The sequence below is a fragment of the Lissotriton vulgaris genome, chromosome 9, assembly GCF_964263255.1.
Source record: "Lissotriton vulgaris chromosome 9, aLisVul1.2, whole genome shotgun sequence".
NCBI lineage: Eukaryota > Metazoa > Chordata > Amphibia > Caudata > Salamandridae > Lissotriton > Lissotriton vulgaris.
This window is the reverse complement of record NC_141697.1, coordinates 720,236,633-720,264,588: the sequence shown is the minus strand read 5'-3', so window position 1 is coordinate 720,264,588 and position 27,956 is coordinate 720,236,633. Positions and strand designations below refer to the sequence as shown.

The 27,956-nt window shown below is 46.2% G+C and overlaps 1 protein-coding gene across 2 annotated transcripts in view; it reads right to left on the bottom strand.

Moving 5' to 3' along the window:
• The window catches only part of LOC147692168 (cytochrome P450 2C19-like), a 405,626-nt gene that overhangs the window by 301,680 nt on the left and 75,990 nt on the right, over nucleotides 1–27,956 (bottom strand). For both annotated transcript variants that reach the window (XM_086938454.1, XM_086938456.1), the window contains exon 2: nucleotides 2,839–3,001. In XM_086938454.1, the coding sequence (XP_086794580.1) occupies nucleotides 2,839–3,001 (163 nt within the window). The remainder of the gene's footprint in view (nucleotides 1–2,838; nucleotides 3,002–27,956) is intronic.

The window sequence follows — 27,956 nt, the reverse complement described above, 5'->3', positions numbered from 1 at the left end:
CATGCATAGCCCCCCAGATGGTCTTCCCTTACCACTAGAGGAGGCAGCTATCCTGTGTGCCGCGAACCCCACAGGCAACGCCTCTTCCATTGCCCATGTTTGCTGGAACATGCAAATGTCAAATGAATCTACAAAGTCCCCTCAATCAGAACAACTTAGTTTACTTTGAAGGACTGCGTCATTCCAGGACAATGTCTTCAGCTTGTCCAAACCATGTTGTCCAGCTGAGATACTAACCTGGGTATCAGGCTTTGATGGTGATTTGCTCTCAATCTGATCACTGGGCCTCATTCCCAGGGAGCTAGTTGAAGCTCCATTTTGCTTCACCTGGCCAGTTTCAAAGCTTGGGGCTTCTGGTGTGCCTAGAGTATTGGTCTGTACGTAAGAGTTCATGGAACTAAAATAAGTTCCCTCTTCTAGCCCCAAATTTAAATCAGAAATATGAGCTCCTTGTAGGCCTAGTATATTAATGTGAATATGGGAATTATTGGGACTAAGATGCATGTTCCTCAGGTTATCTTTGGTGTACAGACTCGTGGACATGAACCTTTCCATTATAACTCCATTGACGCTGTCACTTGCAGTCTTTCTTATTTGCACCATCTTAGTTTCCAGCCCAGTCACCTGCAAGATACCCATGTTGTTCACCATAGTAGGTTGCATGATCTTCTCCGGAAGAACCCTTTGATGGTCAATCACCTAGTCATAGTTTGGTTTTAAAACAATTCAATCTACCTCTTCCAGGACCCCAAATCTGTTTGCCACAGGCAGATTAATTAATAATGGTCTAGGTTGTTGGTACCACTGTCCTAATGGGGACTGCCTTTGCTGCCACCCATTCTGCATTGAACCATTGCCCTCCTACATTGGAATGTAAAAGTAAGTGAGTAGGAGCAACCTTATTGCTGTGCCTACGTCATGGACACAATCATTCAACTGCAATAGATGATGAACAATCTTTGGGCTTTTAAAAATAATTACAACACAATTCCCTTGTAGATCTTTTCGTCTGTTGCCTACCCAACTAACCCTGTGGGTCATGAGGATCACCTGCATTGGTATAGGATAAATGGTAATACCTTACTAGCCAATACAGGCATTTGTTTTGCTCTAACTGGGTTTCCCTATGACCTGCTTTGGCTTCGGGTACGCCTGCTAATACAATAACATGAGGGGATGAGGCTTGTAGGGAGGTTTATAGATGGTAATTCATCTTCATGTTCCACACCTTGCAAGTGTTCCCATACCCTACTCTGTTCCCTTTCTTCTGGGACCCTCTATGTCCATACAGTTCCTCAGTGAACTTTTGGGTTGGACTCCCGCTCCTCCTGCCTTGGACCAGTATCTGTGTTAGCTTCGGTCGGGGACGTGGTCAAATTTTCTTCCCGGGATTACTTTTATTTTTCATATTCTATATCTATATGACAAGAGGGAACAAATCCACTTGCTCTGGCCAGACTGGCCTTTCATTGGTGTTTCCATCTGTTATCCCACCTATTAATCAGCTTATCAAGTCGGGCTACCAGGGAGGCAAGCTCATCTCTCAAAATGGATCTAATCTGAGCCTGCAAGTCCTCCATCAGTGTAGCCACCATGGGCAGGAATGCAGTATCCAATTGTGGGCTTTAGTCAATGTCCAGGGCCAGGTTACTCAGTGGATCTAAACTAACAGATCCCCCATCGTTGAGTTTTTTTCCGCTTTACCCCAACCCCACTGAGCCTACGACAGACCCAAGACCTTCTGACCTTCAGGAGGACACTAAAGACCTGGCTGTTCGAACAGTAGCGGCCCCCACCTCCCCCCCCCCCCCAGCGCCTTGAGACCCTTGCGGGTATGTAGTGTGCTTAGCAAATGACTGATTGATTGATTGAACCCTTGGCACATGTTTTGGTTTATTAGATTTTACTGAACCCTTATTCTTGCCCCTCTTCCTCAAGGACGATTTAGTTGTGTTTACTGCTTCGATATCTGATGCTTGCAAAGACAACACAGGAGTTCTTTCTGAGTCACTACTAGCTAAAAGTGGGTCAGAGTCAGTCGGGGTACATCGGAGATCTGCGATTAATGACAACTGCCTTTCAGTAACTTCTATCTCTGTGGTCGCCACCCCTCTAGCCCTCCGGAGCATCCGATCAATTGAAGTTTGCGGAAAGGGTGGTGGTATTAATTGGGGCTGTGCCTGCTGTTAATCATTATTAGATCATTTCCCCATTTTCAGAAATTGTGGGCGGTACAATGTGACCCCTACTCCCGTGTCCACCACAGCCAGCAAATCTTTCAAACTTATCCTTAGGTAGATGCCCCCGGTAATGGCAGAATGACAATACAGGAATAGGTAGGGAAAAAACTAAATAAAACATTTACAGCCTGTCTAGTCTTCTTCCACCGTCTGTCCACTGCAACCAGATATTATCAGGGTATCATCTTAAGGGCTGGAAGATACTCAAATCTGTCTGGCGGAAGCACCAAATCCATGCAATTGGCCTTGGGCGGGAGTGTAACAAATCCAACAAGCAGGAAAGATCAGCTATGCTCAGGAGGATGTATTCTCATTCCATTGTCAGTCTGGAAATGTAGTTAGACTGCCCTTAACAGAAGTACATTTGCATACTATTCCAGGGTTGGATAAGACCCACAAACCTCTAGGTTTGGGAGTGATCGCCCAAGTAGGTTTGTACATTGAAAATAAACGTGGTTAACATCAGTCAGAACTCGGAATATCAATATGAAAAATAGAAATGTGATTCTTAGAACTTAAGCTAAGGTGTACAATATGCTCTAAAAGAATTGAGCCCTCACAAAATCTATTGGAAGATAGCTCAATCCTGAGTTTCTACCTTGTCTTCTAACAGTGCGCTTTGAGAGTGGAATATCTGGTCTACCGCTGAACTCTTCTCCATGATCCACAAGGGCTTCCTTTATAGCCTGGAATCCACAGAGCATCACCACCTTCTGAGATCCGAAGTACAAGGTGTACACAGGGCCATAGGTCTCCTTGAACTGCAAAGAATCAAGACAGTTACTCGTGCTCCCGGCTGGAATAAAACACAACTTATACAATGTCTGGAAGATGTACAACATACCAAACAGCAGAATCACTTTATTGCATACAATAATAATGATAGTAAAAAATCCTCCAGACATTTGGGGAATGTTTCCTGTATTTTTCACAGGTTAAGAGACCTTGGGCATCATTTATAGTATGACTCATGGTTCAATAGATCAGAGGAGGCCCTAGCCTCCACCACCATTGCTAACCACCACCCACCATATGCCTCTGACCACAGTGCATCCCCTGGTGTGGCAAGTGTTGTTTTCCTGCATGTGGGGGCAACTGGTAGTCTTTCCTGTCAATGTGGAACTTGCCTTGCATGGAGTACCTGTGCAATGAAATCTAGTGATATTAGCCCTTCTCTAAACCGGGTGGAGTAAGATCCAATCTGACCTTGCGACATGTAAAGTCAAGGGTGTCAGGCAGGACAGCCAGCTGAGACTCCCCCACCCCCGGACACCCGTAGTTGCCGGGCTCTAAATGAGGCAAGGGAATCACTAGTCTGCGGAGCAGAAGCATCGCCAATATATGGCGGTACCCCCAGCCCATGCCACAAAACTCTAAATAATGCTAAATTTGTGTTCACGCCTGCATCAATGCCCTGTGACTAATGCAACAAACAACTTTCTGGGGCCGAAATCTCCTGGCAGGAAACCTGTTTCTGATACCAGTTTATTTTTCAAAGCTGGGGGAGAAAAATCTGATCAACTGAGATGTTAAGTCTTGGGAAAACTCTGCAATACATCTACTAGGGAGATTTCCGATAAAATGGACCATTTCTAGGGCAGATTCATTGCCTATTAAAAATACTAAATCAACGCCACTGTGCGTGCACTGCCAGTGTAACAGTAAAGAGGACGCAATCTATCCTTACCTACAATATCCGTCCAATTCAGGGATCTGGGTTGAGGACTCTCGGCATGAGAAGGACTATTTTTGTAACAATTTCTTGCTGTTTAAGCAGAGATTTTTTATAAGAATATCACCGATATCGTGGCAGATTTTCAACTCTCACATGAGCAGTTTTATCCCAGCTTATTGGCAGGAACAGTGACAGACCTTGCAGATGCCTGACGATTGGCACAGAAATAAAACTGTGATTAAATTGGCTCCCATTTTTTTTTTTTTTTTTAAGTTTTCAGTTACAATCTACTCAAAAATTGGTGTGCATTGTCTCATGTACTAAATGACACTCTATGCAGGGTGTTATTTAGTGCACTACATATACACACTACACAGTTGCAACAGCAGCGAACTTTGAATGAACAGACATTACTCTGTCAGTGGTGCGCAAAGCAGATCCAGGATGGCTGGTCCATTGCAGGGCCAAAAGTTTTTCTATGCAGCCCTGCCGAATTCCCAGGTTGCTAAATATCGAGGCTGCCCATTTCTATTTCTTCCTCGTTCCTCCTTCTTCCTTCAACCTACACTTGATGTCTCTTTATCTCACTCTTGCCGGTTTTGTTTATTCCCCGATACCTCCCTTTCTCACTTTTTTCCTCTCTCTTCTTTCTCCTTACTGCCTTTCTCTCACTTTTTTTGAGTCAATGTCTGTTGATGAACAATAAGTCCCAGATAACAAAATCGAGTGCTGGTGCCCAGCAGTTGCAAAAACAAGCATAAAGTATGCTCTTCCATCTACTGACTTCCCCAACTTTTGCCTTGTAATTTCACTTGACGTCTCTACACAGGAGTCTTGTACCTTAAGGGTGTTCCTACAATTTCTTTCCAATCTCCGGTTCTGAACATTTGGAGCTATGGTTCTTCACTTGGCTTCTTTACTCTAGGGCAGGGGTCTCCAAACCGGTCCTGGAGGGCCGGATCCATGCCAGATTTGTAAAATAACTACATGTATCTCAATGGGGATATCCCAGAAATCTGGCATGGATCCGGCCCTCCAGGACCGGTTTGGAGACCCCTGCTCTAGGGGTTATGCTGCAAGTCAAAGGTTTTAAGGAATGAAAACCTCATAGATCCCATCTCCTTGAGACTGACCCTCCTACGCCCTACTAGAACCGCCCACACTCCTAGAACCTCGTTGCCTCTTTCTTCCGTGGCCATTAAGAGCCATCCGCAGTGGTACATGGATATGTTCGAGATACAGCCTCCGGTGGAGCATTTGAACCTCCGTATAAGGATATTAAAAGGTATATAGGTTTGCATACATCCTCAGAACATGAGAAAGAGCAACTAAATTGTGAAGAATTTCTCTATTCTAATGTTCCACCAGGGAATACAAACTGATATTGCCCTCTTAACTTCAGCAATATACAGGTTGTCTCATTGTTGCAATGTCTGATCTTCTGTAGTGCAATAAATCCTCTGCATAAATGCAGTACATACATAAAAGCATGAATGACCCCGCTCTGCCTTCCTTTACTCACAACAATAATGTAAAAATGAAAGCAGGAGGTTTTTTGTTTATCTTCGGGCCTATTATACATGGAGACCTCTCATCCTCAGTCATAGGATTTACCCAATCCCGGATGTAGGACTATGAGGCTTACCAAAGGTGAACAACCACAGAGGATCATGTAGGAAATCCTAAATGGTTAGCCCAGAAGGACCTCAGCCTTCTGCAACTATCCAAGCAAACGAAATTTTGATAAAGTGGATTATCATTCCTGGCACCTTCTTACTACTATTGACGCGTGTTCATGTTTGCCCCTTGTTGCAAGTGTTCTTAATCAGGCCAGGCCAAACTTCTAGGTTACCAGGGGGACCAGGAAGATTAGGGTACAGAGGATCAGAACCTTGAGTCCATGGACCAAAAGGACCAGGATCAGGAGGAAAAGGTGGAAAAGGAGGATCAGGACCATACATTCAGGAAACCAGTACCAGGGTGACCAGAGCTAGTTAGACCAGGGCCAGGATGAAGATCAGGAGGACCAAAATAACCCCCCCCCCCCCCAAAAAAAAAGACTTAGAACAGGACTACATGACTAGGAGGAGGAACAACGCCTAAATGTAGAGAAGGACCTAGAGAAGAAGGAAGAAGACCGGGAGTAGGAGGATGCCTATGGGATTCTAGACCACATGTATTGGGATATCCATTATGTAAATGTTTTTTATTCATGCTTATTACTGATAACCCTTTTAAACACGAACCTTATGTATGCAAAGTGAATAAAGAGCCTCGAATCTCTTTTCTACTGCCGTTATTGCGGGGGGACTGTTTTTACCCGCTAGCCCTGTTACTGCCCTGCTACTGCCCACCAAAGCGGCTCTTTGTTGTTTCAAGCTCCGCAATTGAAAGCTCTCTACACGGGACTATATCACCCAGGTATTCTTGAGTGGCGCGCACTGCAGACATCATCTTGCAGCGCCCGGAGGCGCTTAAAACACCGGTGCGCCTCCCGCAGCGCGGGACCCTCGAATCTCTTTTCTTCTGCCGTTATTGCGGGGGGAACTGTTTTTACCCACTAGCCCTGTTACTGCCCTGCTACTGCCCACCAAAGCGGCTCTTTGTTGTTATAAGCTCTGCAAGTGAAGGCTCTCTACACGGGACTACATCGCCCAGGTATCCTTGAGTGGCGCGCACTGCAGACGTCATCTTGCAACGCCCGGAGGTGCTTAAAACACTGGTGCGCCTCCTGTAGCGCTCCGGCGTGAAGCCCGGGCCTAGGGCCGGCCAATCCGCGCCCGTCATAGCCTGACAGAGACTGGACTGGGCCACCCCTCTGATATCTGGACATTGATAGATCTTTAGCTGCTTGGTAAGCTTTAATTATTAGAGTGGCTGGACTTTCTGTACTATCCTATTGTATTTCTTGTTTTGTGCCTTATATTTTTTTCCCATATTTGCGATAAAGGGAAGTATCATGTGTAAACGCAAGGAGCCTGCTGCAACTTAGATGCTTTCATTATTAGGGCAGAATCTCTATTAAATCATGAGATTCAAATCACCGAAAGGAGATTGTCCCTCGAACCAATACACATGCAAAGATCTTCACCTAGGCTCTCTGGTACACCACACATATAACCACTGGTATCTTTAGATACAGGCAAAGAGGATGGACTGGTACTTAATCGCTCTAACTTATCTGGCTCTACAGGGACAAACGATCCTACTAGTTTGTCAATGGGAACCAGAGCAAGAAACCAAAACCAGACATTGTTGAAAAAATTATAGATGCAAAGTGTGTAAAAAAGAAAGTTTCAGCTCCTAGGAAAGCTAGAATCAGGGCTGTCGGGGGTTCGGCACAAGGAGGGAAAACAAAATCTAGTTTGGACCCTACTAGAGTCCTTGCGAAAAGTGTATTCACCCAAACAGAGTCCCATAACGACCAAAATTACCCTGTCCCAGCCATCTATAGATCTCGAGTCTAGTGTAAAGAGATCCCTGGATTCCGCTAAGGACGGTATGTTATCGGATCTAGTGGATCATATTAGTGAGGCTTTAAGGCCGCTGGAAGAGAAGCTGGGCCTATTGAAAAACACTATAGGGCTGCTGAGTTTTGGTAGCCACCCACTGGGTGACTGTGCCCAGAAGAGAAGGATGGAAAAAACACACGGAGATCCATCAAAAGTTAGTGCACAAGCAGCAAATAGGTCTATCTCGCTTGAACCAAAGATAATTATATGTCGTGACAAGGTCAGGAACAGTCCCAGATTACAAAACAAGCCCACAGGAGATAACAAAACAGTAGTAATGGTGACTGAGATAGGAGCCAGTATTGAACCTCAACGGAAATTAGGAGGTTTCTTACATGGTGTTCCAGCTTGTGACAGACGTGGCACTCAAATAGACAAACCACTACTATACAGTCCTAAAGGTACAGACCTAGGCCTAGATGTAGGTAATTTTATTTTACCACTTCTTAAATACCAAATTTTACTGATTCGGTATTTAAGAAGTGGTAAAATAGAGGGGGGGGATGTAGGTATTACAGAATCGGTAAATACCGAATCGTTAAGATTCGGTATTTCCAGATTCTGTAAATACCGATTCGGTAATGCCCATTGATTCCTATGGGCATTGAAGCCCATAGGAATCAATGGGCATTACCGAATCTGTATTTACCGATTCGGTAAATACCGATTCCAGCAAGGGTGCAGGGGTGTCACTTTGACACCCTCTAGCACCCCAAATACAGGCATGTGTGCCATGTGGCAGAGACATGCCCTAAGGGCATGTCTGTCTGTCACATGGCATAGGTGTGCATGCACACATGTGCATGCACACCTGGATTCGGTATTTTACCACCCAATTGGATTGGATGGTAAAATACCGAATCTGAAAGGTATTTGGGACTCAGAAGAGTCCCACCTACATCTAGAAGTTACCGAATCGGTAAAAATACCGATTCGGTAAATTTACCTATTTGGTAAAATTGGCCCCCTACATCCCAAAAACCCATTTACCGGTCGGTAACGGCGGAAATCGGCCGTTAACGGCCGGTAAATGGCCACCTACATCTGGCCCCTAATTCCCAATGAAGATGTTTTAAAGCTACCACCTGCCTCATGCCCATATACGCTAATTTTAGCAGGGGTACCAATGGTTAGGAGGGAACAGAAAGAGAATTAGACGAAGTTAAAAAACAAGGTGATTGATAGGCTAGTAAAATTTAGGCAATTCAATCCAATGAGAGAAGCTGATATCCTAATGGTACGTAGGGTAGGCTGGGTGGGAGAATCTAGGAAGAACATCAGAGGGGATTGTGTGGAGGTAAATTTTAGACCGCCACACATGATTAGGGCCATTCTAGCCACCAAAGAGATGACTGATTTGAGGAATACCAGCATTAGTGCGCTACCGCTGGGTTATTTTTATAGACCGATGGAGAGAGGTAATGCAAATTGTGCTGACCCAAAGGTCTCATTGAATAATTGTTTTGAGGTCCTATCAACTCTTGAGGATCTGGATTGACATTTAAAGTTTACTCATCTTGGGTTGGAAACATCAACAGTGACCCGGAAAGACGACTGTCTGGATAGGAGCCTTGTATTCGAGCTACGAATGGCGGAGGTCCATCAGCCACAGGGACTAAGGGAAACTAGGGTCGAAGCATTAAACTTGGTGTTGGCAGAAGGTCCTTGTGAATCACAGGTGGCAACTATAGAGGTTCCTCTGTCTAATATGTTAGACACTATTGATCCACCCACAAATACTGGGATTTTGGGAGATGATTTACTGTGGTTTAGGGCCTCTAGTAATAAACCGGATCTGCATGTTACATCATGGAACATTGCAGGTTTAAAGAGGAATATGTTGGATCCAACTTGGAATGATTACATAGAGGCTAGTGATGTGATACTCCTGCAGGAGACCTGGCTCTTAGATATACCCCACAGAGTTGGCTTTAAAACATTTTGTGTGGGGTCGAGTCCCTCAGCAAAGGGAAGACCGTCGGGGGGACTGGTGATTTGGATTCGGGGTTCTCTAGACATTACCATTGTGCCACTGGATGTACCGTCTCAAGATATGTTGGGCCTAAAACTAATTACAAAGGATGGTGGGGTTGTATATTTGTTTATTATTTATAATAGACCTAGCCCTGTACATCGTGGGTCACTAGTAATAAGTCAGCTGGACCTCCTCTTTGATACATTAGGTCACAGACCAAATATTATAGCAGGAGGTGATTTTAATTGTAATTTTGAGCCTGTATTGGGATTTGGTAATTTGCTGGAGGTCGAAGACCTGGCGTACAATATCACAGAGATAGAAAGTAATAAAGAGGTAAAGTGCACAGTAGCGGCGACTCAACTATTAAGGCTAATAATGGCCCATAGCCTCAGAGCCTGTAATGGGCATCTTCCATCTGATAGACCCAATGCCTACACGTTTAGTAGAGGCAAATCACGTAGTAATATAGACTATATTTTAGTGTCATTGGGATTTTGGAGTCGCCTGGTCGATTTTAACATAGATGCTAGAGTTGAGAGTGACCATCGACCCTTGCGTTTGTCGGTATCACCAGAATTCTTTTTCTCACCTCAATCTGGTTCCGATGAGATCGGTAGTATGGATGATGAAATTATACTAAAGAGAAACAATCGAGCTGCAAAATGGCCACACATTTTAGGGAATACAAAAGCAATGGCTAGTATCTATTTAATTTTTGCAGATACCATTGCATCTTTTATAGAAAATCCCATAGACCAAATTAAGATGACAGTTCTGCATGGTACGTTGGTAAGTGCCTTAGGACCAGTACTAAGTAAAATGCCCAAAGAAAAGAAGATAGGAGTAACAGATAGGACTGGCCTTGGCAACCCGTGGTATAACAGGGATTGCCGAATAGCCAAGCAAGAGTTAATTCAGGCTATTAAGAGCGAAGATATAGATAAAATAAGGGAAAAAAGGCGCAACTACAAAGAGATCCTAGAAGACACAAAGAGGTCATAGGATAAGGAGATCTGGGCAGACCTAATCCGTGTGGCTAAAGCCAAGGATCAGGCTGGATTTTGGAATTTGATGGCCAAAGATAATAGGTCAGGGAGAACGAGAATGCATGTGTGGGCCATTTTTCTGCACTTTATTCTGAATCTGATGGTAACACCTTTGTGTTAACAGAGGATATGAATAATACTGCAAAGGCAGCTAAATTGTATTTTACACTAAATGAAACGATTTTAAAATTGGAATCAATTAAATCTGGTAAAGCACCAGGACCGGATAAAATCCCGGGTGATCTTTCAAAGCATGATTTGAGCATTTGGGGTCCCTATATTAACCATCTCTGCAATGCGATAGCAAATTTTGAAGCAATACCAAACATGTGGAAGGGGGTGTAAATAGTCACAATTTTTAATAAGGGAAATAGACACGATCAGGCGAATTACCGCCCCATTAGTCTGACTGATATTCCACAGAAATTATTTGCCAGGCATTTACTATCTCATTTATCGGCCTGGATTGAAGAGGTTGACCTACTCTCCAAATACCGAGCTGTGTTTAGAAAGAAGATTAGTACCATCGACCAAGTCTTCAGATTTCAGTGTCTTTGCTGGAAATATATAACCCTTAGGCAAGGTAGCCTGTATATTGCTTTTGTAGACTTGAGGGCTGCGTTCGATTTGGTACCTAGGAGCCGTCTTTGGGGCTGAATGAAACACTTAGGGGTGCCAATCGAATTGCTTGTACAGATAATTAGGCTACATGAGGGAAATTACGCTACAGTGAGATGGGGGCCGAGGGGAGAACTTACCAGGGAAATACCTGTGACACGACAAGGTTGTGTGTTGGCGCCCACCTTGTTCACATTGAATGTAAATGACATTCCTTGTTTCCTGGAAGGCTGCAAAAACGATTTCCCTAAGCTGGCAGGGGAAGTGATACCTGCATTACTTTTTGCAGATGATACCATCTTAATCTCGCAAACCCCCAGTGGCCTTCAAAACTTGCTGAATTCCTTCCACTTGAAATTAATCCCAGCAAGACCAAATATATGTCTATTAATCCACATACATCTTTTAAAAAGAATCTAGAGTTAAATTGCCAAAGATTAGAATATGTACACAGTTTTAACTACCTAGGCAGCACACAGGACTCGAAATTGACCTGGAAGCCGCAATTGGAAAAAAATAGATTAGTTCTGCTCCAAATTGTACCCCCATTACAAAGAAGCATGGAGGGAGTACCTCTAAAGCTGTTTCTCCTGCCATTGAGGTTTTTAAATTCAAGGCTCAGTCAGCTGCCTTGTATGGGGTAGAACTTTGGGGACCTTATTGTAAACGTAACTTAGAAGTTGGAGAAAATAAATTCATTCGTAAATGACTGTCTTTAAATAATAGGACCCCGTTGCTTCCGGTAACACTTGACCTTAATTAAAAACGTACTGATAATCTTGCTGTATTACACCACCTTTTATTTTGGGTAAGAATCTGGTCAACGGTGGAGCTTGTATATTATAAAAAAGGTTTGCAGGAGATAATGTGTATCGGTCTTTTAAAGGCCATCCCGTGGCTCCAACATGTGTCAACCTGGTTCAAAAAAATAGGATTATCCCATTACTGGGAAGAGCCTTCAGATCGGACTATGGCATGTAGTAAGGTTGTAAAGTCATCCTTCTGGACCTATATGAGTAGTAATCTTCTGCATGATTCCAGTCTAGGATCCTTAACTACATCGTTTCTCTTGTTTAAAGACATAACTCAGTTTGAACCACTTCTGGATGAGGTACGTCCACAAATTGCCAAATCTCTGTACCTGAAATTTAGATACAGGGTTTTATAAATAAACAATAATAAATCCAAATGGGGTAGAAAATCGCAATGATAAAGACTATGATAAATTTACATTTTGTAAAAATTTGATTGAGGTCAAGGAAGATGATGCCCATATATTTTTCTTTTGTCCCTTATATGACACTCCAAGAAAAAGATGGATCAAACCCCTCTGCATCACTTTAAAATTAAGGCATTGCAGAGAGGCAATACCACGCAGTTGGTGTTTTTTTGTGTATCTAGATTTCTGTGTAATGTGATGTTTATTAGAACTAAAAATAGTTTGAAACTGTAAAAACTGTTGCATAGAACTCTAGTAAATATCTGACATATTTTGTTTTTATATTTTATAATTGTCAAAAAATAACCCAGTGATTAATTTTTCAACCACTCAATCTTTGTGGAGTAATTAGATATTATATGTTATTGACAAATAGTAATTTTGAGGAGTGCGACTGAAAGATTTTATATATAACTTTTAATGTGGTGTTTTTAACTGTGAAAATATTTTTATTATATTTATTGTAATTATGAATTAATTGATTTTAACTGTAAATTTAGGACGGATCCAGGTAATTGTGAAGCCTTCCACCCAACCATTGTGACAAACATAAGCTATTGTTAAGTGTAGGATGGAAATGTGTTACTTTTTAATGAATTTTTATGGTCTAAAAAGACCTAAATAAAGATATAATTGAATTGAATTGAATAAAGAGCCGGGACTGTTACACTCGGACCTCTGAGTGACAGAGTCTGATGCTGGCAGAGTAGTCTGGGGGTGAATCTGAGATCATAGGGACTGAAACTCGGCAGAGGAGTTTAAAGGTGGATGGGTGAAAATGAGTGTGCTATGTGATGGATGGCCGAAAAGGTTTGAGAAACTCAGATGGCTAAAGTCAGGAAAATAGTTAAAGGCTAACAAATGGCTCCAATAGATATGGCAATCATCAAAGGAGAGGTCAGCATCATAAGAAGGCACTAATGAGCAGAAGAAGGGATGGTGGAGACTCCATATAGATCTCAGACTGCCCAAAGGGAGATCCAGTGGGACCCCCAGATCTCTGCACAGACATTCTATTTGCATCTATGTGTGTTGGGCATGTAGCAAGTGCAGAGTAGTACAACTCCTTGTGTAATGAAAATCTAAGTGTATGGGCCAGTGGGATGCCTTTTACATGACGTAATGGAGAGTAGATGCAGCTTTCCTACACAGTGGGTATGTATTGACTTCATCCATGTGGATGGAGGGTGGAGACCCAGAACTGAAGGGAGGGAGAATGGAGAAAATGTTCCATTAAGAAATTCTGTGAGGTACATTTTAGCAAAGGGCTGCTGATTAGTTTTTCCTGAAAGATGACATACAACAGCTGGTAGGAGAAAGGGGTAGGTCAAACGTTTCTCTTGTTAAAGGAGTCAAAGTTTCTAAGCAGGGCTGGCTGCCCTTTTGTCTGTGCCCGATGACTGCTCAGGAAGACTGATGACAGCCAGGTGCTGAGATTTCATGCTTCATTGTGTCCTTGTTTTGGATAGTTATGCTCTTAGCCAGCACTATTGCTACCACTGTAAAAGCCATTGCCTAGAACAAAGGCTCTGAGCTACAGGCAGAAAATTATATTTGAATGAGAATCACCAAAATTAGTTCTGAAACCTCAATAGTGGATCCACATCCTCAGTTTGGAAAATGAGTATTAGAAAGTGGAACAATAAAATGACCAATTCCTAGATCTCAAGAATGGAGGTAACAAAATATCTCAGTTTCATCTGTGTCTTTTTTCTTACAATATTTGTAATAAAGTAAATAAAAAAAATCTATATGAGTTTCTTTTCTACTGTGTCTCTGATGCCTCTATATCTTTTTTAGCTCGAGCTCAGTGTCGGTGTGCATTTGCTGATCTGCGAGGCATGCATTATTCAGTGTGTGTAGTTTGGCCAAGCACACCAGTTTTTATTTGTGCCTCCTTTTGCTTGTCCAAATGTTTTACTTTTGGTTGATGAATGGTGCCATTTGTCCCTCCTTTGGGTGCGCTTGTCACGCCCATGGTGACTGGCCCCTTACCTGGGTTATTTCGATTCAGGCAATGTGAAATTCCCGACGCACTCTTTTTTAACATTTTTTTTAGACTGAACACTAGTGCACTTGTTTGGCGTGGCTGTGTGCTTGTTTGCTGCAGGAAAACACCCTCCAGCAGAAAACAGTGGGCAGACAAACACAAGCTCCTCAGCAGCCTAGGCCCGCGGAAACATCCATGCCTCTCCTCTAGTGTGGCAGGGTATGCTCAGACGTGAGTCCCTTGCTCACTTTGCCACTGGATTCAAGCAAGCCAGGCTGAAGACAGCTGGAATGCCAGAAACCGGTCCTGTGAAGCTTTTGTCCGGTCCAGGGAAGGCATGGCTTGGCAGTTCCAGCTGAACTGTTCCCATGAGGCACAGGGTCAGACTGATTTGCATATAGCCATGTCTGAACTGGGGTGGCAGAGTGGGCTAAAGAACGGTGATGGATTAAACCCAGATCTTTTGACTGGGTGTGAGTGTTTGATTGGTTCAGATGCTCCGTCCATTACCACCCCCTTTTGTACCGCTCTCCTCAGGGCAGAACAGAAATGCCTAACAGGAGGGGTGAACCCACTGCGCAGCACGCAAGCATGTAGACTGCCATCGACCTGCCAATAATATTAAATGCAATTTGTGCATTTTTAATGCATCTGTTTTCTTTCCAACACCAAGATTGTGCTTGTCCGTTCTTACTGCTGCCTTCCCTTTCCAGAGGTAGGGCTGATATTCTGTCTGCGTGGGCACCGTGAAAACGAACCAGGGACCTGTAATTCCAGAAAACAATGCCTAGGGCCCTATCAAAGCACAGGCGGGTGGCATTTAGTGGCCGGCAGCACTGCATCCTCTGTAACCAGTCAGTCTGGCTCTTTCTCTGCCTCTTTTCACCCTCCTCCCTCTTTCTTCCTCTCCCCCACCTCACTGACTATGGGAAGCACCACTGTCCCTCTTTGACACCAGTGGGGGTGGATTTAGCAGCCTCTTCTGCCATCCACGGTGCTTTCTGAGGATTTGTTGCTACAGAATTGCTCAAATAACCCTTGTTAAATTGATACAACTATTTATACAGAAGGGGTGTTTGGGGGGAGCCGAACCCAGTGAGATCTGCCCCGGGCAGATTGGGAGGGGGTGGAGCGAGCCGATTAGCAGCCATTTTGTGTTTTGGGCTACATTGGGAATAGCCCAATTTCAAAGATAGCCCAAGGGTTTAAGGGCCAGTTTCTCGTTTCCCAGCCACCATTTTAGGTTTGGTGACCTGGTGGCTGGGAGTGCTGTATGTTTTAGCATTTTCTAGGGCCTAGTTTTTGACTGGTGAGGAGAGTAGTAAGTAGTGTGGAGAGTGGGTATTTGAGCAAAGTGTAACTGAGGAGTGGTGGCTGCCGAGGATTATCGAGTTCTGGAGGCGGCTTGTTTGTTAAGTGAGGCCGGTGGCTGGATCTCCTCATGCCGGAGGCCTCTGGAGGCGCGCGCCCGGTGGTGTGCTCGTCGTGGGGGTGGTGGCCTCTGTGGTAGCTTGCTCCCCCCACCGGAAGGCTCATAGAGGGCAGGTGAGTGAGGCGGCTCCACGGGTGCTATGAGCGCAGCCCTGTCAGTTATTCCAGCGTCACTTGAGGGCAGGAGGGCGATTGCGGCTTTAGCGTGAGAGGAGGAGGGGCATGGTGGGGGAGCGCGTCTCATGTCTCCCCAGCGAAGTTGCTAGAGGCCAGGGGCCGCTCGTATGTGAGGAGAGCGGCCTGCCCAGGAGCGGGAAATTGGAGCCTCTGCCATTTGAAGAGGCTTTGGTGCATAAGGGCAGGAGCGGTATCCGCCGGGGGAGACCTGGCTCGTAGGAGCGCAGTGGGGGATGCAGGGCAGCGCAGTGAAGGGGAGGAAGAGGCCCTGGCACCCACGAAGGCAGAGGGGCAACCGGGGGGTGGGAAACGAGGTAGGCAGGGTGTGAAGGAGCTGTATAAGGGCACGGTGGAGGGCCCCCAGGACCGAACAGACACCACCGTAGTGGATGAGGGAGGTATGCAGAAGCGTAGTGGGAGGGGCATGAGGGAGGGTCCAGTGGCGGTGGGGCAGGCCATCCCGGTGGTGCAGGGGAGGGCGGAAGGGAGTGGGTAGGAACCAGGGGGGAAGCACTGGGGTTCGTTCGGGGAAGGGGGAGGTGGTTGGGGAAGTGGGAGGGAGTGGCCCTTGGGTTGTGGAAGAGGACGGGGATGAGGGAGAGGTTTCCCCCATTCCATTGGATTCAGAAGGGAGCAACAGGGATTGGGGAGGCCTGGATATCTTCTGCTCTTGGACGGAAAAAGTTCGGGGGCAGGTGGGGTGAGCCATTTGGAGGGGCGCCATACATGGAAGGGGCCGGGTGGTTTGGGAGGGGAGGACGGGGGCAATCGGGGGTGGGTGCTAGCGAGGGGTGAAGGGTGAGTCATGTAGAGAGTTTTTGGGGTTAGAGGCCGGGCCTAGTTGGGCCATAGTGCGGGGTGCGGCGGGTTAGGAGTGGAGTAACGGGGAGGGGAACAGGTAGATGTGGGGGAAGCGGTGAACATTAGTGTGGTAGGGCGGGCGTGGGTGGCCAACACTTTGGGGGCAGGCAGGAAGAGGAGCTGGGATGGGAGAGAAAGGATGGGTAGGCCCAGCACACCAGACCATTCCTTTTTCATTCAGGCGGTGGAGCAACAGGGGGCGCCAGACTTGGCAGGGCTGAGAGCGGCTCGATGGCGCCAAAGAGAAAGGACGGTGGAGCCTCACACAGTGTACCTAGTACCAGGGGGAGATCATGGCGTGGCTGGCATAAATAGGCCCAGGGTGGGCTCGCCGGCCCCAACACCCTCTGTGCCTTAATGGTCCGGGGGACATCGTGGAAGGAGAAGCTCCAATGACAGACATATGAGTGGTGTTAGGAGGGGGCAGTATGCACCTCTGGCTGAGCAAGCCTGAGGTTCCAGGGAAGAGAAACTAGATTATGAGGAAGACAGCATGGAGGATGGCGAGCTGAGGGACATGGAGGACGAGGGAGAGGGGGTGTGAGTAATGCTGTGTCTAGTGTTTTCCAGGTGTCATGATGCCAGGCAGAGCCCATGGGTCGGACATCGTGTTGGGATGAGTGGTTGGTCCCACTTGCAAGGTGGACAGAAGGACGATGGGCGGAATCATTAGAGCAAGGTGAACAGGCTGGGGGATTTCAACCACTAATGGTGTCAGTGGGTGTGGGAGGGGGAGACAAGGAGGGGGAAAGAGGGGTAGGTTGCGGAAGGGAAAGTATGTGATGGATTGATGGATGTGGGGGTAGGCACAGATGACTCGCTTAAAGGGTCAGCGGGCATGGGAGGCAGGGCTGCAACTGTGGGAGTGGGTACAGAGGACACAGGTAAAGCGTCCGGGGGCACAGGGGGCAGGGATAACAACACAAAAGAGATGGTCGCAATAATGGCAGTGGAGCCCGAGACCAAATTAGAGAGTAAGAAATGAAAGATAAAATGGTTGGCTTACATGGGTGTAACTAAGCTGTTGGGCGCACATTTAATGCTGGCAACTAAAGAACGGATCTGGAAGGGCGAATATGTGGAGATGCTTAAGCTTCTGCACAGAGAAGTTAGGGCAAAAGAAGGGTCCAAGGAGGAAGAGTATGAATTGATAAAGAGCCCGAAAGTACCGCTCACTATTGAGAATTGGACAGCGCATTCTTGATATATAGTGTGTACTGCAAAAAATACCCGGAGAGGTGTGTGGCCATGTTAAAGTACATGGATGTGATCAGGAAGGCCCAGATTACAGGGGGTGGGTATGCATGGGCCTAATACAACGAGGAATTTAGAGCATGCATGGCATTGGACACGGAGGCAAAATTAAATGAATTGGATACAGACTTATGGCAACAAATGATCGGGCTGTCCGGAGCGGGAAAGACTATTTTCATGGCCAGCGGCCTCCTGGTCGTGATACAGCGCTTTCAGGGGCGCCCCACCCGGGGAAGGGTGGATTGGCACAGGTAGGGACAGACGGGAACAAAGGGGGCCTGCTGGGATTTTAACAAGGGAATGTGCACTTGGGAATACTGCAGATTTCGGCATGACTGCTCGAATTGAGGAGGCAGACATGCCTTGGTTAATTGCTTCAGGGGCGGGCAGGGGCAGCATCAGGGAAACCAATAGTAGCAGTCAGGGGGTTTAGGACTTGGGGACTGCAGCAGCAGCACTTCTCAGGCGGGCGAGGGGCTAGGGGGCCTGGGCCAAAGGGCTCGTACTCCAGTTAGAACAGATAAATTGATTGCAGCCCTACAGAGTTATGTTAGCCGAGAGGCTGCATAACGTTTGCGGATGGCTTTCAAGAGGTCTTTAGACTGGGGTATGGGGGACCTAGGACGAGAAGGTGGGCAGACAATTTACAGTCAGCAAAAGCACATCCGGAAATAGTGCAAGATAAATTGGATAAAGGGGTGCGAGAGGGCCGCATGGCAGGACCCTTTGAGGATTGGCCACTGAAAAATGTGATTGTGTCACCCATAGAAGTGGTGCCGAAAAAGGAACAAGGGTAGTTCCGTTTAATACAACATTTGTCGTGGCCAGAAGGAGGCTCTGTGAATGATTTCATTGACGAAAGTGAGGCTACTGTGTCTTATTTATCGGTTGACATGGCCATGTCACTGGTAGTGACCACAGGCGCAACGGCGATGATGGCAAAGTGCGACATAAAGTCAGCTTTCCGGTTGCTTCCAGTCCACCCGAATGATTGGGATCTTCTGGGCATACATTTCAATGGCATCTGGCACGTGGACAAAGCATTACTGATGGGTTGTTCTATGTCTTGCGCACTTTTTGAGTACTTCAGCACATTCCTTTAATGGTTTTTCTTGAAACGGACGGGTCACCAAGGAGTAACACACTACCTGGATGACTTTTTCTTTGTGGGCACCTCAGACTCCACAGACTGCCAGGAGGTGCTGGACAGTTTCAATGACATCATGAGGGAACTTGGGGTGCCGTTGGCACCGGAAAAGACCATGGAGCCCTGCACAGCTATGTCCTTTTTGGGCATTGAGTTGGACTCTCAGTTAATAGCGGTATGCCTTCCGGAGGACAAAAAGCAGTAAATGTTGGGGCTGCGGGTGCAAATGTTGTTGAAAAGCAGGGTCATGGTGAAAGAGATTCAGGTGCTGTTGGGTCACCTCAACTTTGCTTGTAGAGTAGAGAGAGTTGGGTGGACATTTTGCAAGTGACTGGGCAGGGCGCTAGCAGGACAGAGACCTTCACATCATCATGAGGGGCTGTCTGCGGGTGTGAGAGAAGACGTGCAAATGTGGCAGTTTGTCTTGCAGAATTTCAGTGGAATGCCACTGATGCGGGAGGGTGACATGGTGTGGGATGTCCAGATCTTTTCTGATGCTGCAGGTAGCAAGGGGTTTGTTCTCTACTGGCAAGTGAAATGGTGTGCAGAACAGTGGCCGACAGAGTGGGTTGGGGGGGCAGGAGTATAGCATTTTTGGAATTCTTCCCCCTGGCGATGCCTGTCACACTATGGGGCGAGCAGTTGGCCCACAGGAAGGTGACTTTCAGAATTGACAATATGGCGGTTGTGGAAATTGTGAACCACCAGTCTGCCAGTTTTGAAATTACTGAGGGTGTTTGTTTTGGGTTGCTTACCTCATGATATTGCCTTTCGAGCAGTGCATGTGACAGGAGTGGACAATGAGATAGCGGATGCTTTGTCTCGTTCACAGTGGGGGAGATTCCGTGGGCTAGCCAGTGAAGCAGACAGAACCCCGACCAGCATGCCGCAGCATTTGTGCTACGTAGGCAACACAGGATGTTGCAGCTAGCCTTAGGTTCCCTCGCTCAATCCAGGAGGACAGCCTACAGGACAGCATGGAGGAACTTTTGCTCTCAGCTGCTAGGCGGCGGGACTCAACGGCGCTTCGAGGGGAGGACGTGATACAGTTCATTCTAGATTTGATTGATAAAGGATTTTCTAGGGTCATGATTGCGGGTAAGCTAGCAGGGATTGCATTTGTGGAAAAATTGTTGTGGGGTTATGCGCCATCTGCAGGAGCAATCGGGACGTGGAGGCTGGAGGGTTGGGCCCGGGAACGTGGTAGTGCAAGCAGTTAGGAACCCCCTGTCTTGGGATTTGTTACGGAGGGTTCTGCGTACTTTGCCACGGTTATGTACCGATGGATATGAGGTGTGTCTGTCCCACATTGATGGTGTGGATGCTTTTTGGGGCCTTCTGGGTGTCAGAAATGTTAGGAACGAAATAAGGGGGAGGGCTTCTATGATTTGAGGTGTCTCCTTATAAGGATAGAGTTTGCATTTGGCTGCGGAAATCTAAAACATATCAGAGGGGACGGGAAAAACGGGTGTCGTTGCAGGCTGCTGAACCGCAGCTGACTTGCCCGTGTAGTTGGGAAGCAAAGTGGAGGAACCTTGCTGCCGGCTCAATTAGTTTAGTTTTCATACATGCGAATGGGCGGAGTGCAACAACTTTTCAGCTTTTAGCAGTTTTGAGCAAAGCACTTTCAGAGCTGGGGATTGATGGCAAAGGTTTTGGGACACATTCCTTCAGGATTGGGGCAGCGTCAGAGGCGAGTAACAGGGGTTGGGGCGAGGGGACATCATGATGTTGGGGAGATGGTGTTCGGATTGCTATCAGCGATATGTGCGCAGTGCATGGGGAGGGATGTAGAGCGGTTTTGTTGTCTCTCCTGCTCATTTCATTCTTCTCATTTCAGGTTCGGTGAAGGGTCCCCTCGCTAGGGAGATGACTATCTGGATTGTAGGACATTCCTTTATAAAGTGGGCACGAATCCAGGCCTGAACCAGTTATTTTGGGGAAAATTTAGGATTTAATAAAGATTTTCTGAGAAGTTGCCTGACATATAATGTCAACTAATCTAGTGGGCACCTTGCACCAGTCCAAACGACCCTTATTGATTGTAAGTTGTAAAGTCAACCTTATAGAAAGCTATCCTAATGGTATCTGTGGAGAGCAGCCTTCAGGCTAAGACTTAGAGGCGAGTTAAGCAAGTTGTTTTACCAGTAATAATTTCTTGACTGATCAAATGAAAGCACACCACACAAGGTATATATCAAATATATATGTATTTAATCTAAACACGACCCCTCTGGTCTCTTTATGAGGTCAAAGGTAAAAGTACAATACAAGGAACTTAATTAGCATTCGATAAGTTGCACATTATACGTTATGCCCTAGGGGCCTCACATACCATATACTAAAATAGTGGTGTAAGAACCACGTGAGGGTTAGAAAGCAGGCCTAGGGTCTGTAGAACCGCTGGGGCTACCTAGAACCACCCAAGGTTAGGATGTAGGAGACCCACGGGGGACGCGTACAGTGTCTAAATACAGCCGCTGATCACCATTGACTTTCTATGGAGAATGAAAAAGTTACAATTTTAAAGATTAAGGACACTTAGAGGTGAACTACGATGGAACCCCTTTAGACATAGACACTTTGAGAGTCAAGACCCATGGGACTACCAGAGTACTCAAGTTACCTCACCCATGGAAGCCTGGTGCATAGATGTCTTTTGGTGTCGGGTTTCGTCGTCGATTCCAATGGAGGGCTGCGAAGAAATGCTGCAGACGACCAGAGAAAAAGTATGCGGGTCGATCCAAGGGTGAATCGGAGATCTGAAGAACCTGAAAGCAGAGAGGACAGAGTCTGGGTCACTAGCCAGTGACCAGGATGGCATGGAGAAGATGCCAGCCAATGTCGGGTGATTTCAGGTGAAAGAGGTGAAGCTTGACTCTTCAGCCATGGGGTCCAGGAGGCATTGACGATGACCAGGAGCTGGATTCAAGCTGTCCCACGAAGGATCTCGAGTGCTGCAGCGTCGGACCCAACAAGCCTTGGCAACAGCAATCCACGCAAGATGACAAGATTGGCTTTGGTTCAGACCAGCAAGGTCTGAGGGACTCCTCCTTTGGAGAGGAGTGAGAACACGTCTGAAGCAACCAGGAAAGCTAAAGAAATAAGTGATTGTCCTTCATGGGGGCTCACTAGCCAACGGACTAGGAACCCCAAAGGAGCCTCGAGCAGAAATGCACAAACGGGGCCTACTGGACACTCGTGGCTTCGGTGCAAAAGGTCCACGGGGCAGGAGCTTCAAATACCTCAAGTGCACAGCTTCAGGATACCTCGGGAAGTAGGTGCAGTTGCAAAGATGCAGGATGTCCAGGAGTTCCGGTCCCATGTCTCTCGTGTCCACTACGGGTCTCAGCTTTGCTGGGAGCTCGGGTCAGCATCAAAGTCTGGAAGTCTGTGTCCTGTGTCGCAGATTCTTCGGGATCCGGTGGGAACCTCAAAAATGCAGACCGGCTAAGATGCTGTTGGTGCCTGTTTGGACAGGGTGGTCAGTACTTGACCACAAGAAGATTTCTTTCATCTTCCAATCGATATGGATTGTCGAAGGTCCAAGATATATGTATCAGAGTTTCGTCCCGGGTAATCTAAAGTCCTAGGGACTGGGATCCTATTCTTATAGCAAGTTTAGGGGTTGGACTAACTCTAGGGTCCCCTCTATGGGAGGACCTGGGTAGGGGGTGGTTACACCTCTTCCCTTCTGTCCAGTTTCACGCCAGAGCTGGGGCTGAGTGCCCCAGCAACCGGTTTGAACTGGGAAATGCATGGAGCACCTTTAGTGCCCCAGGCAGTGTCTGAAAAGCATTCACTGAATGCAACCCACCCTGCCCCAGAACACTAAAGACTGTCTGGGGAGGTGCTGGTACCTCCCTGGACAGGAAACCTATTGTCCAGGCCTCCCCTGCCGGAGTTATATCCAGGAGCAGGAGGACAGACTCGTGTTTGTGGCAGCAGCATCCATTTTGTGATGCTGGGGCTCTGTTTAACTTTAACCGGGTTTACCATTAAGTACATGTCTTCTCCCGCTAGAAGGGTGGAATGCTACCCCCACTACCAGAACTGGTGGGGGGTAGTATTCCAAAGTGTTTGACACCTTCCAGTACATGTTTTGATAAAGCCAAACCAAAGTTAGCATTAACTGCAAGGATTATAATGCACTTAAGAGTATATGGTATGGCTATATCATAGAACAGCTATAAGGATATGGTTACGAAAGTTTCAGAGGGGCTCAGCTCATGCTAGGGCACCCTCTCACACAAAACCAAGCGCAAAGCCTTCAGGATTGTCAAGGCCTGCCATCGGAATGACTTATAGGTTAATATGTGTCTATATATATAGATATAGGTATACTATATCTAAGTAAGGGGTGATTACACCACCTTACACAGGCTGCAGGTGTAGACCTGTGGTGTCAGTTTGGAAGGCTAACCAGGGGTGGCACAATACATGCTGCAGCCCCTGGTAGGCCTCTGGGGTCCCTATGCCCTGGGTAGCTAAGGTACCATATACAGGGGTAATAGCAACAAGAGAGTGAGGAATAAACAGAGGTGCTTGTCCTTCTCCCCAGATATATGCGATGCAACAACGAAGACAAAACCTCAGGCAGGTACTGGTCAGGGTCATGGCCCTTGGAAGTCAACAACACATTCTTGTTGTTTGGAAACCCCTCACCCACCTACCTAGTAGGTGGCATGCTTCATCATCGGGGCCCAGCTGGATCACTGAATGCGATCCAGCTGTGCTGCAACGCCTGTTTACAGCGGAGCGGGATTTTGTGTATAAGTGAACAGTGCTATGTGAGGTGAGGTATGTGTTAAAAATGCCTATAGGAAATGCCCTTGTGAAAGTTTTAATGAAAGGGTCCTATGGCATGGATAAAAACAATGATCGGATATATATGAGGTGGTGATGCCCCTCTATATCACAGTAAAAATGTGTATAGGTCTACTAGTTTCAGCCTTCTTCAGTAGTCGTGAGGCTTTCTTCAGGACCGAAAAGTGTGCGGTGGCCAAAGAAGGAGTGGCCCCAGCTGTGTGTCTTTTATATCAACGCGCACCCTAAAGCGCGTTGTGTACGTAGTTGGTCGGTATACTTACTGATCCCATTCGTAAAGTACCTGTAAAGAAAACAAAGCAATGCAAGGCATATCATATCAGCATAGAAACTATGACTGGAAAGGTGCCTATGGTGAGTAGAAAGTGACCGGGTGCTGGTACCTGCATTATATCAAATGGTCCATGCGCAGCATGCACGGTAACGCTAGAAAAAAAAAACCTTGCGTGGCTACGATGTGCCAGCGTGGGCTTCTATCTGTGACTGATGTGTGTTTTTAGGTGATTTAGAAATATGACTATGACTATGGCACATCCTGTGTAGTTATATCTCTAGATATTTAAAATATTTAAAATCCGGTGTTACTATAATATGGCGAGCGCGTGGTTTATCAAAAAATTGAGAATCAATAACACATGTGCAGTGACAATACAGGACAGACCAACATGTAACATAAAGTGCAATGCTCACGTTGTCTTTACTAAGTAAGTAGCTACATGGATCTTGACTCGTAAAATGGATTACTGAGGGACCCTGTGAAAGAAATGGTTGGGTCTTAAATGCCAAAGCGTCCGTATAGGAAATCCGGCGCTGGCCTAGCGGCGAGCAAATAATGTTGAGCGTTATTTTACTCATGTTTGTCTCCTCTAGTAAAGACCATCAAACCTAAGACGAGTTGCAGGAACCGGCAGCTCGGTGGAGCTACACACTTGTACTTACAGGAAGAAGGCGAGGTCACGTGATCGCAATGGCGAGTCACGTGGTAGAGGAAAAACTGAAACACAGACTGCCAGGAGCGTGGTGTCTTCCTGGGAGGGTGCTGCGCGTGCGCAAAGAAGTGGCAGAGAGCGGAGTCACGTATTCATAGGGGGGAGTCACGTGATGCAGAAAAGCAAGAACGTTGACTGCCGGTGGTGTCTGGACAGGCGGAGCGCCTGCGCAAAGCGCTTCAAATATGAATGCAGGCATGCAACTGTAAGAAGCCTGAGAAATACGGGGATCTGAGCCCTTTGCCTGTGGTGTGGCTAAAGCACAAAACAATACAAATAAAAATATATATATAATCAAGTGGCTGTGCCTACGACGGTGTCAGAAGCCTGAGAAATACGGGGAACTGAGCCCTTTGCCTGTGGTTTGGCTAAAGCACAAAATAATAAAAATATATATATAATCAAGTGGCTGTGCCTACGGTATAAGTGTGGAGGCCACACCTGTGTATATGCCTCAGGAGATGGTGAGGGGGTCCCTGAATGTGGACCCAGTATTTTTGCCATGGGAGTGGTCTGTGGCATGTATAGACAAGGAACTGCAACACAGGCAGGGTATATCCATAACAAAATTGATCAATCTGGAAGGGAAAAGGTGTGTCCCTGAGTGTCAGAGGAACCCCTGTGCAATGTCAATAGAGAACGAACCAGTGTCACCAGGAGACACAGGAGATAGGTTGCATGGGTGGCTGATCATGGTTACAGGTCTTGGAGGCTGTGTGTGAAGGCAGAAACAACATGGTTAGGTTTCACTGTCTTTGTATCAAATTCCAGGGTACCTCATCATTGAGGCCAGTAACATGGGTCCGGAGTCTATAGACCCAACGTTGTTCCTTCTCCAGAAGAGCGTTTTGTAGATTCTGTCTATTGCTCTCTAGCTGTTCTATGACTACCCATGTCATGTCGTTCGTGGTGTGTCCTGTGGTAAGGAAAAGATCAGTTAACTTTGTAGTGTTGCGTCTACACCGGATATTACTTCTATGCTCACAAATACGCGTTTTGACCTTCCTGGAGGTCATGCCGATGTATCTTAAGCTGCACGGGCATGTGATCATGTATACCACGTGGCTGAATTGCAGTTCGTATGTCTTCGGATTTCCCATATTTTGCCTTCTTCAAGGTTCAGGTTTTTTGTGGTCTTGGTCAGATGACAAACGCTGCAATTAGGTAGACCCCAGGAGTTGAGGACGGGTGGTTCTCTGATCAGATTTTGTCTTGGGCTTGTAGATACCAGGCTGTCTCGAAGATTTTGTGATCTTTTATAGGAGAAAAGTGGTTTTTCCCATTGTAATTTCCCAGAGGTCAGTATCCTCCAGTTGCTCTGGATAATTTTCGCGACTTTGGTTGAGATTGAATTATATGTTGTTACGCGGGTCAGTGGGGTGGCAGTCTCTTGTTTTGCTGTGGGTTCCAGCAGAGCTTCCCTATTTTGATTTCTGGCCCGTTTTTGTGCCTTCTGGATAATTCTCATGGGGTACCCTCTCGTAGTCAGTTTCCGTGTGAGGGCATCTGACTGTGTTTTATAGTCTCTGATCTCACTACAATTATGTCTCAGTCTGAGGTATTGTCCATACGGAAGGTTTTCACGATCATTCTCCTCTCCAAGAACTCTATACAGAACTCCTGTCAACCTCCGCCCCCATATTCATAGGGGGTGACTACAACATTATACTCGATCCAAAACTGGATAGAACACCACCAAGTAAACAGATGAATCTACCAAAAATGAGGGAATGGCTAGGGAACTATAAGCAAGACCTGGACTTGGAAGATATGTGGAAACAAAGAGGAGAACAAACTCACCCTTTTACATTTCATAATAAAAAATTCGGCCATAGGTCAAGGATTGACTTCTTCCTTCTAAGTAGGAATCTCCTAGGTAGCGTTAAAGGCATTGAACACCTCCCAGCACACCTGTCTGACCATTCTGCTGTACAACTAACTCTCTTAATATCAAAAATCATAACTCCTCCCAGATGGACAGTTGAGCGAACCATTTTTAATGACAGAATGTGAATACACTAGAAACTGTGTCTATACATTACTTTGAAGATAATTCAGTCGGCACGCCGAAACGAGTCACTTGGGACGCTTACAAAGCGGTGGCCAGGGGGAAACTACTGAACTTAGGAGCCCACAAAACTAAGATCAGGAAATTGGAGATCCGAAAAATGGAAACAGATATTAAACTAGTGGAGATACAACTAGAGAGTGGATCCTATTTAGAACCAAAGGAAGCCTTAGAAGAAAAGAGCCGTAAGCTTAAAGAAACCCTGGCCGACTATCTGGAGGACTTACAGGTAGATTCATCAAGGACCCGTTTTGCGAGTCTGTAATAGCGATTCATAAGGAATCGCTATTACAGACTTGCAAAACGGGATTCATGTAGGAATCGCAAAATAAATTGCGATTCCTACATATTCCTTTTTTGCGATTAGCAAATTGCTAATCGCAAATAAGGAATAACTCCCCATTCATTCCTATGGGCCTAAAGGCCCATAGGAATGAATGGGGAGTATTCCTTATTTGCGATTAGCAATTAGCTAATCGCAAATAAGATAGCGATTTCAAGGGTGCCAGGGGTGTCCAAAGGACACCCTGTAGCACCCCTGAAATGCGAATTTACACAGGTGTTGCGCACACACGTCCAAAGGACATGTGTGTGTGTAACATGCAACAGAGAAAAATGCACTAAAGTGCTTTTTTCTACTTTTTCGCTATTTACCACAAAGTCAGACTTCGTGGTAAATAGCGACCAAATATTGCGAATTCGCAATTTAAAATTGGTTCATGAATTGCATTTAAGGAATCTCTAATAGAGATTCCTTAAATCCAATTCCTCGCAAATAGCGATTTTTGCATTTGGGATGATGAATCCCAAATGCAAAAATCGCACTCGCAAAGGGCCAGATTCTCAGAATCTGGCCCTTTGCGAGTGCAATTTAGTTTCATGAATCGGGCTGATAGTGAGAGAAAAGTGGGAAAACAGTAAACT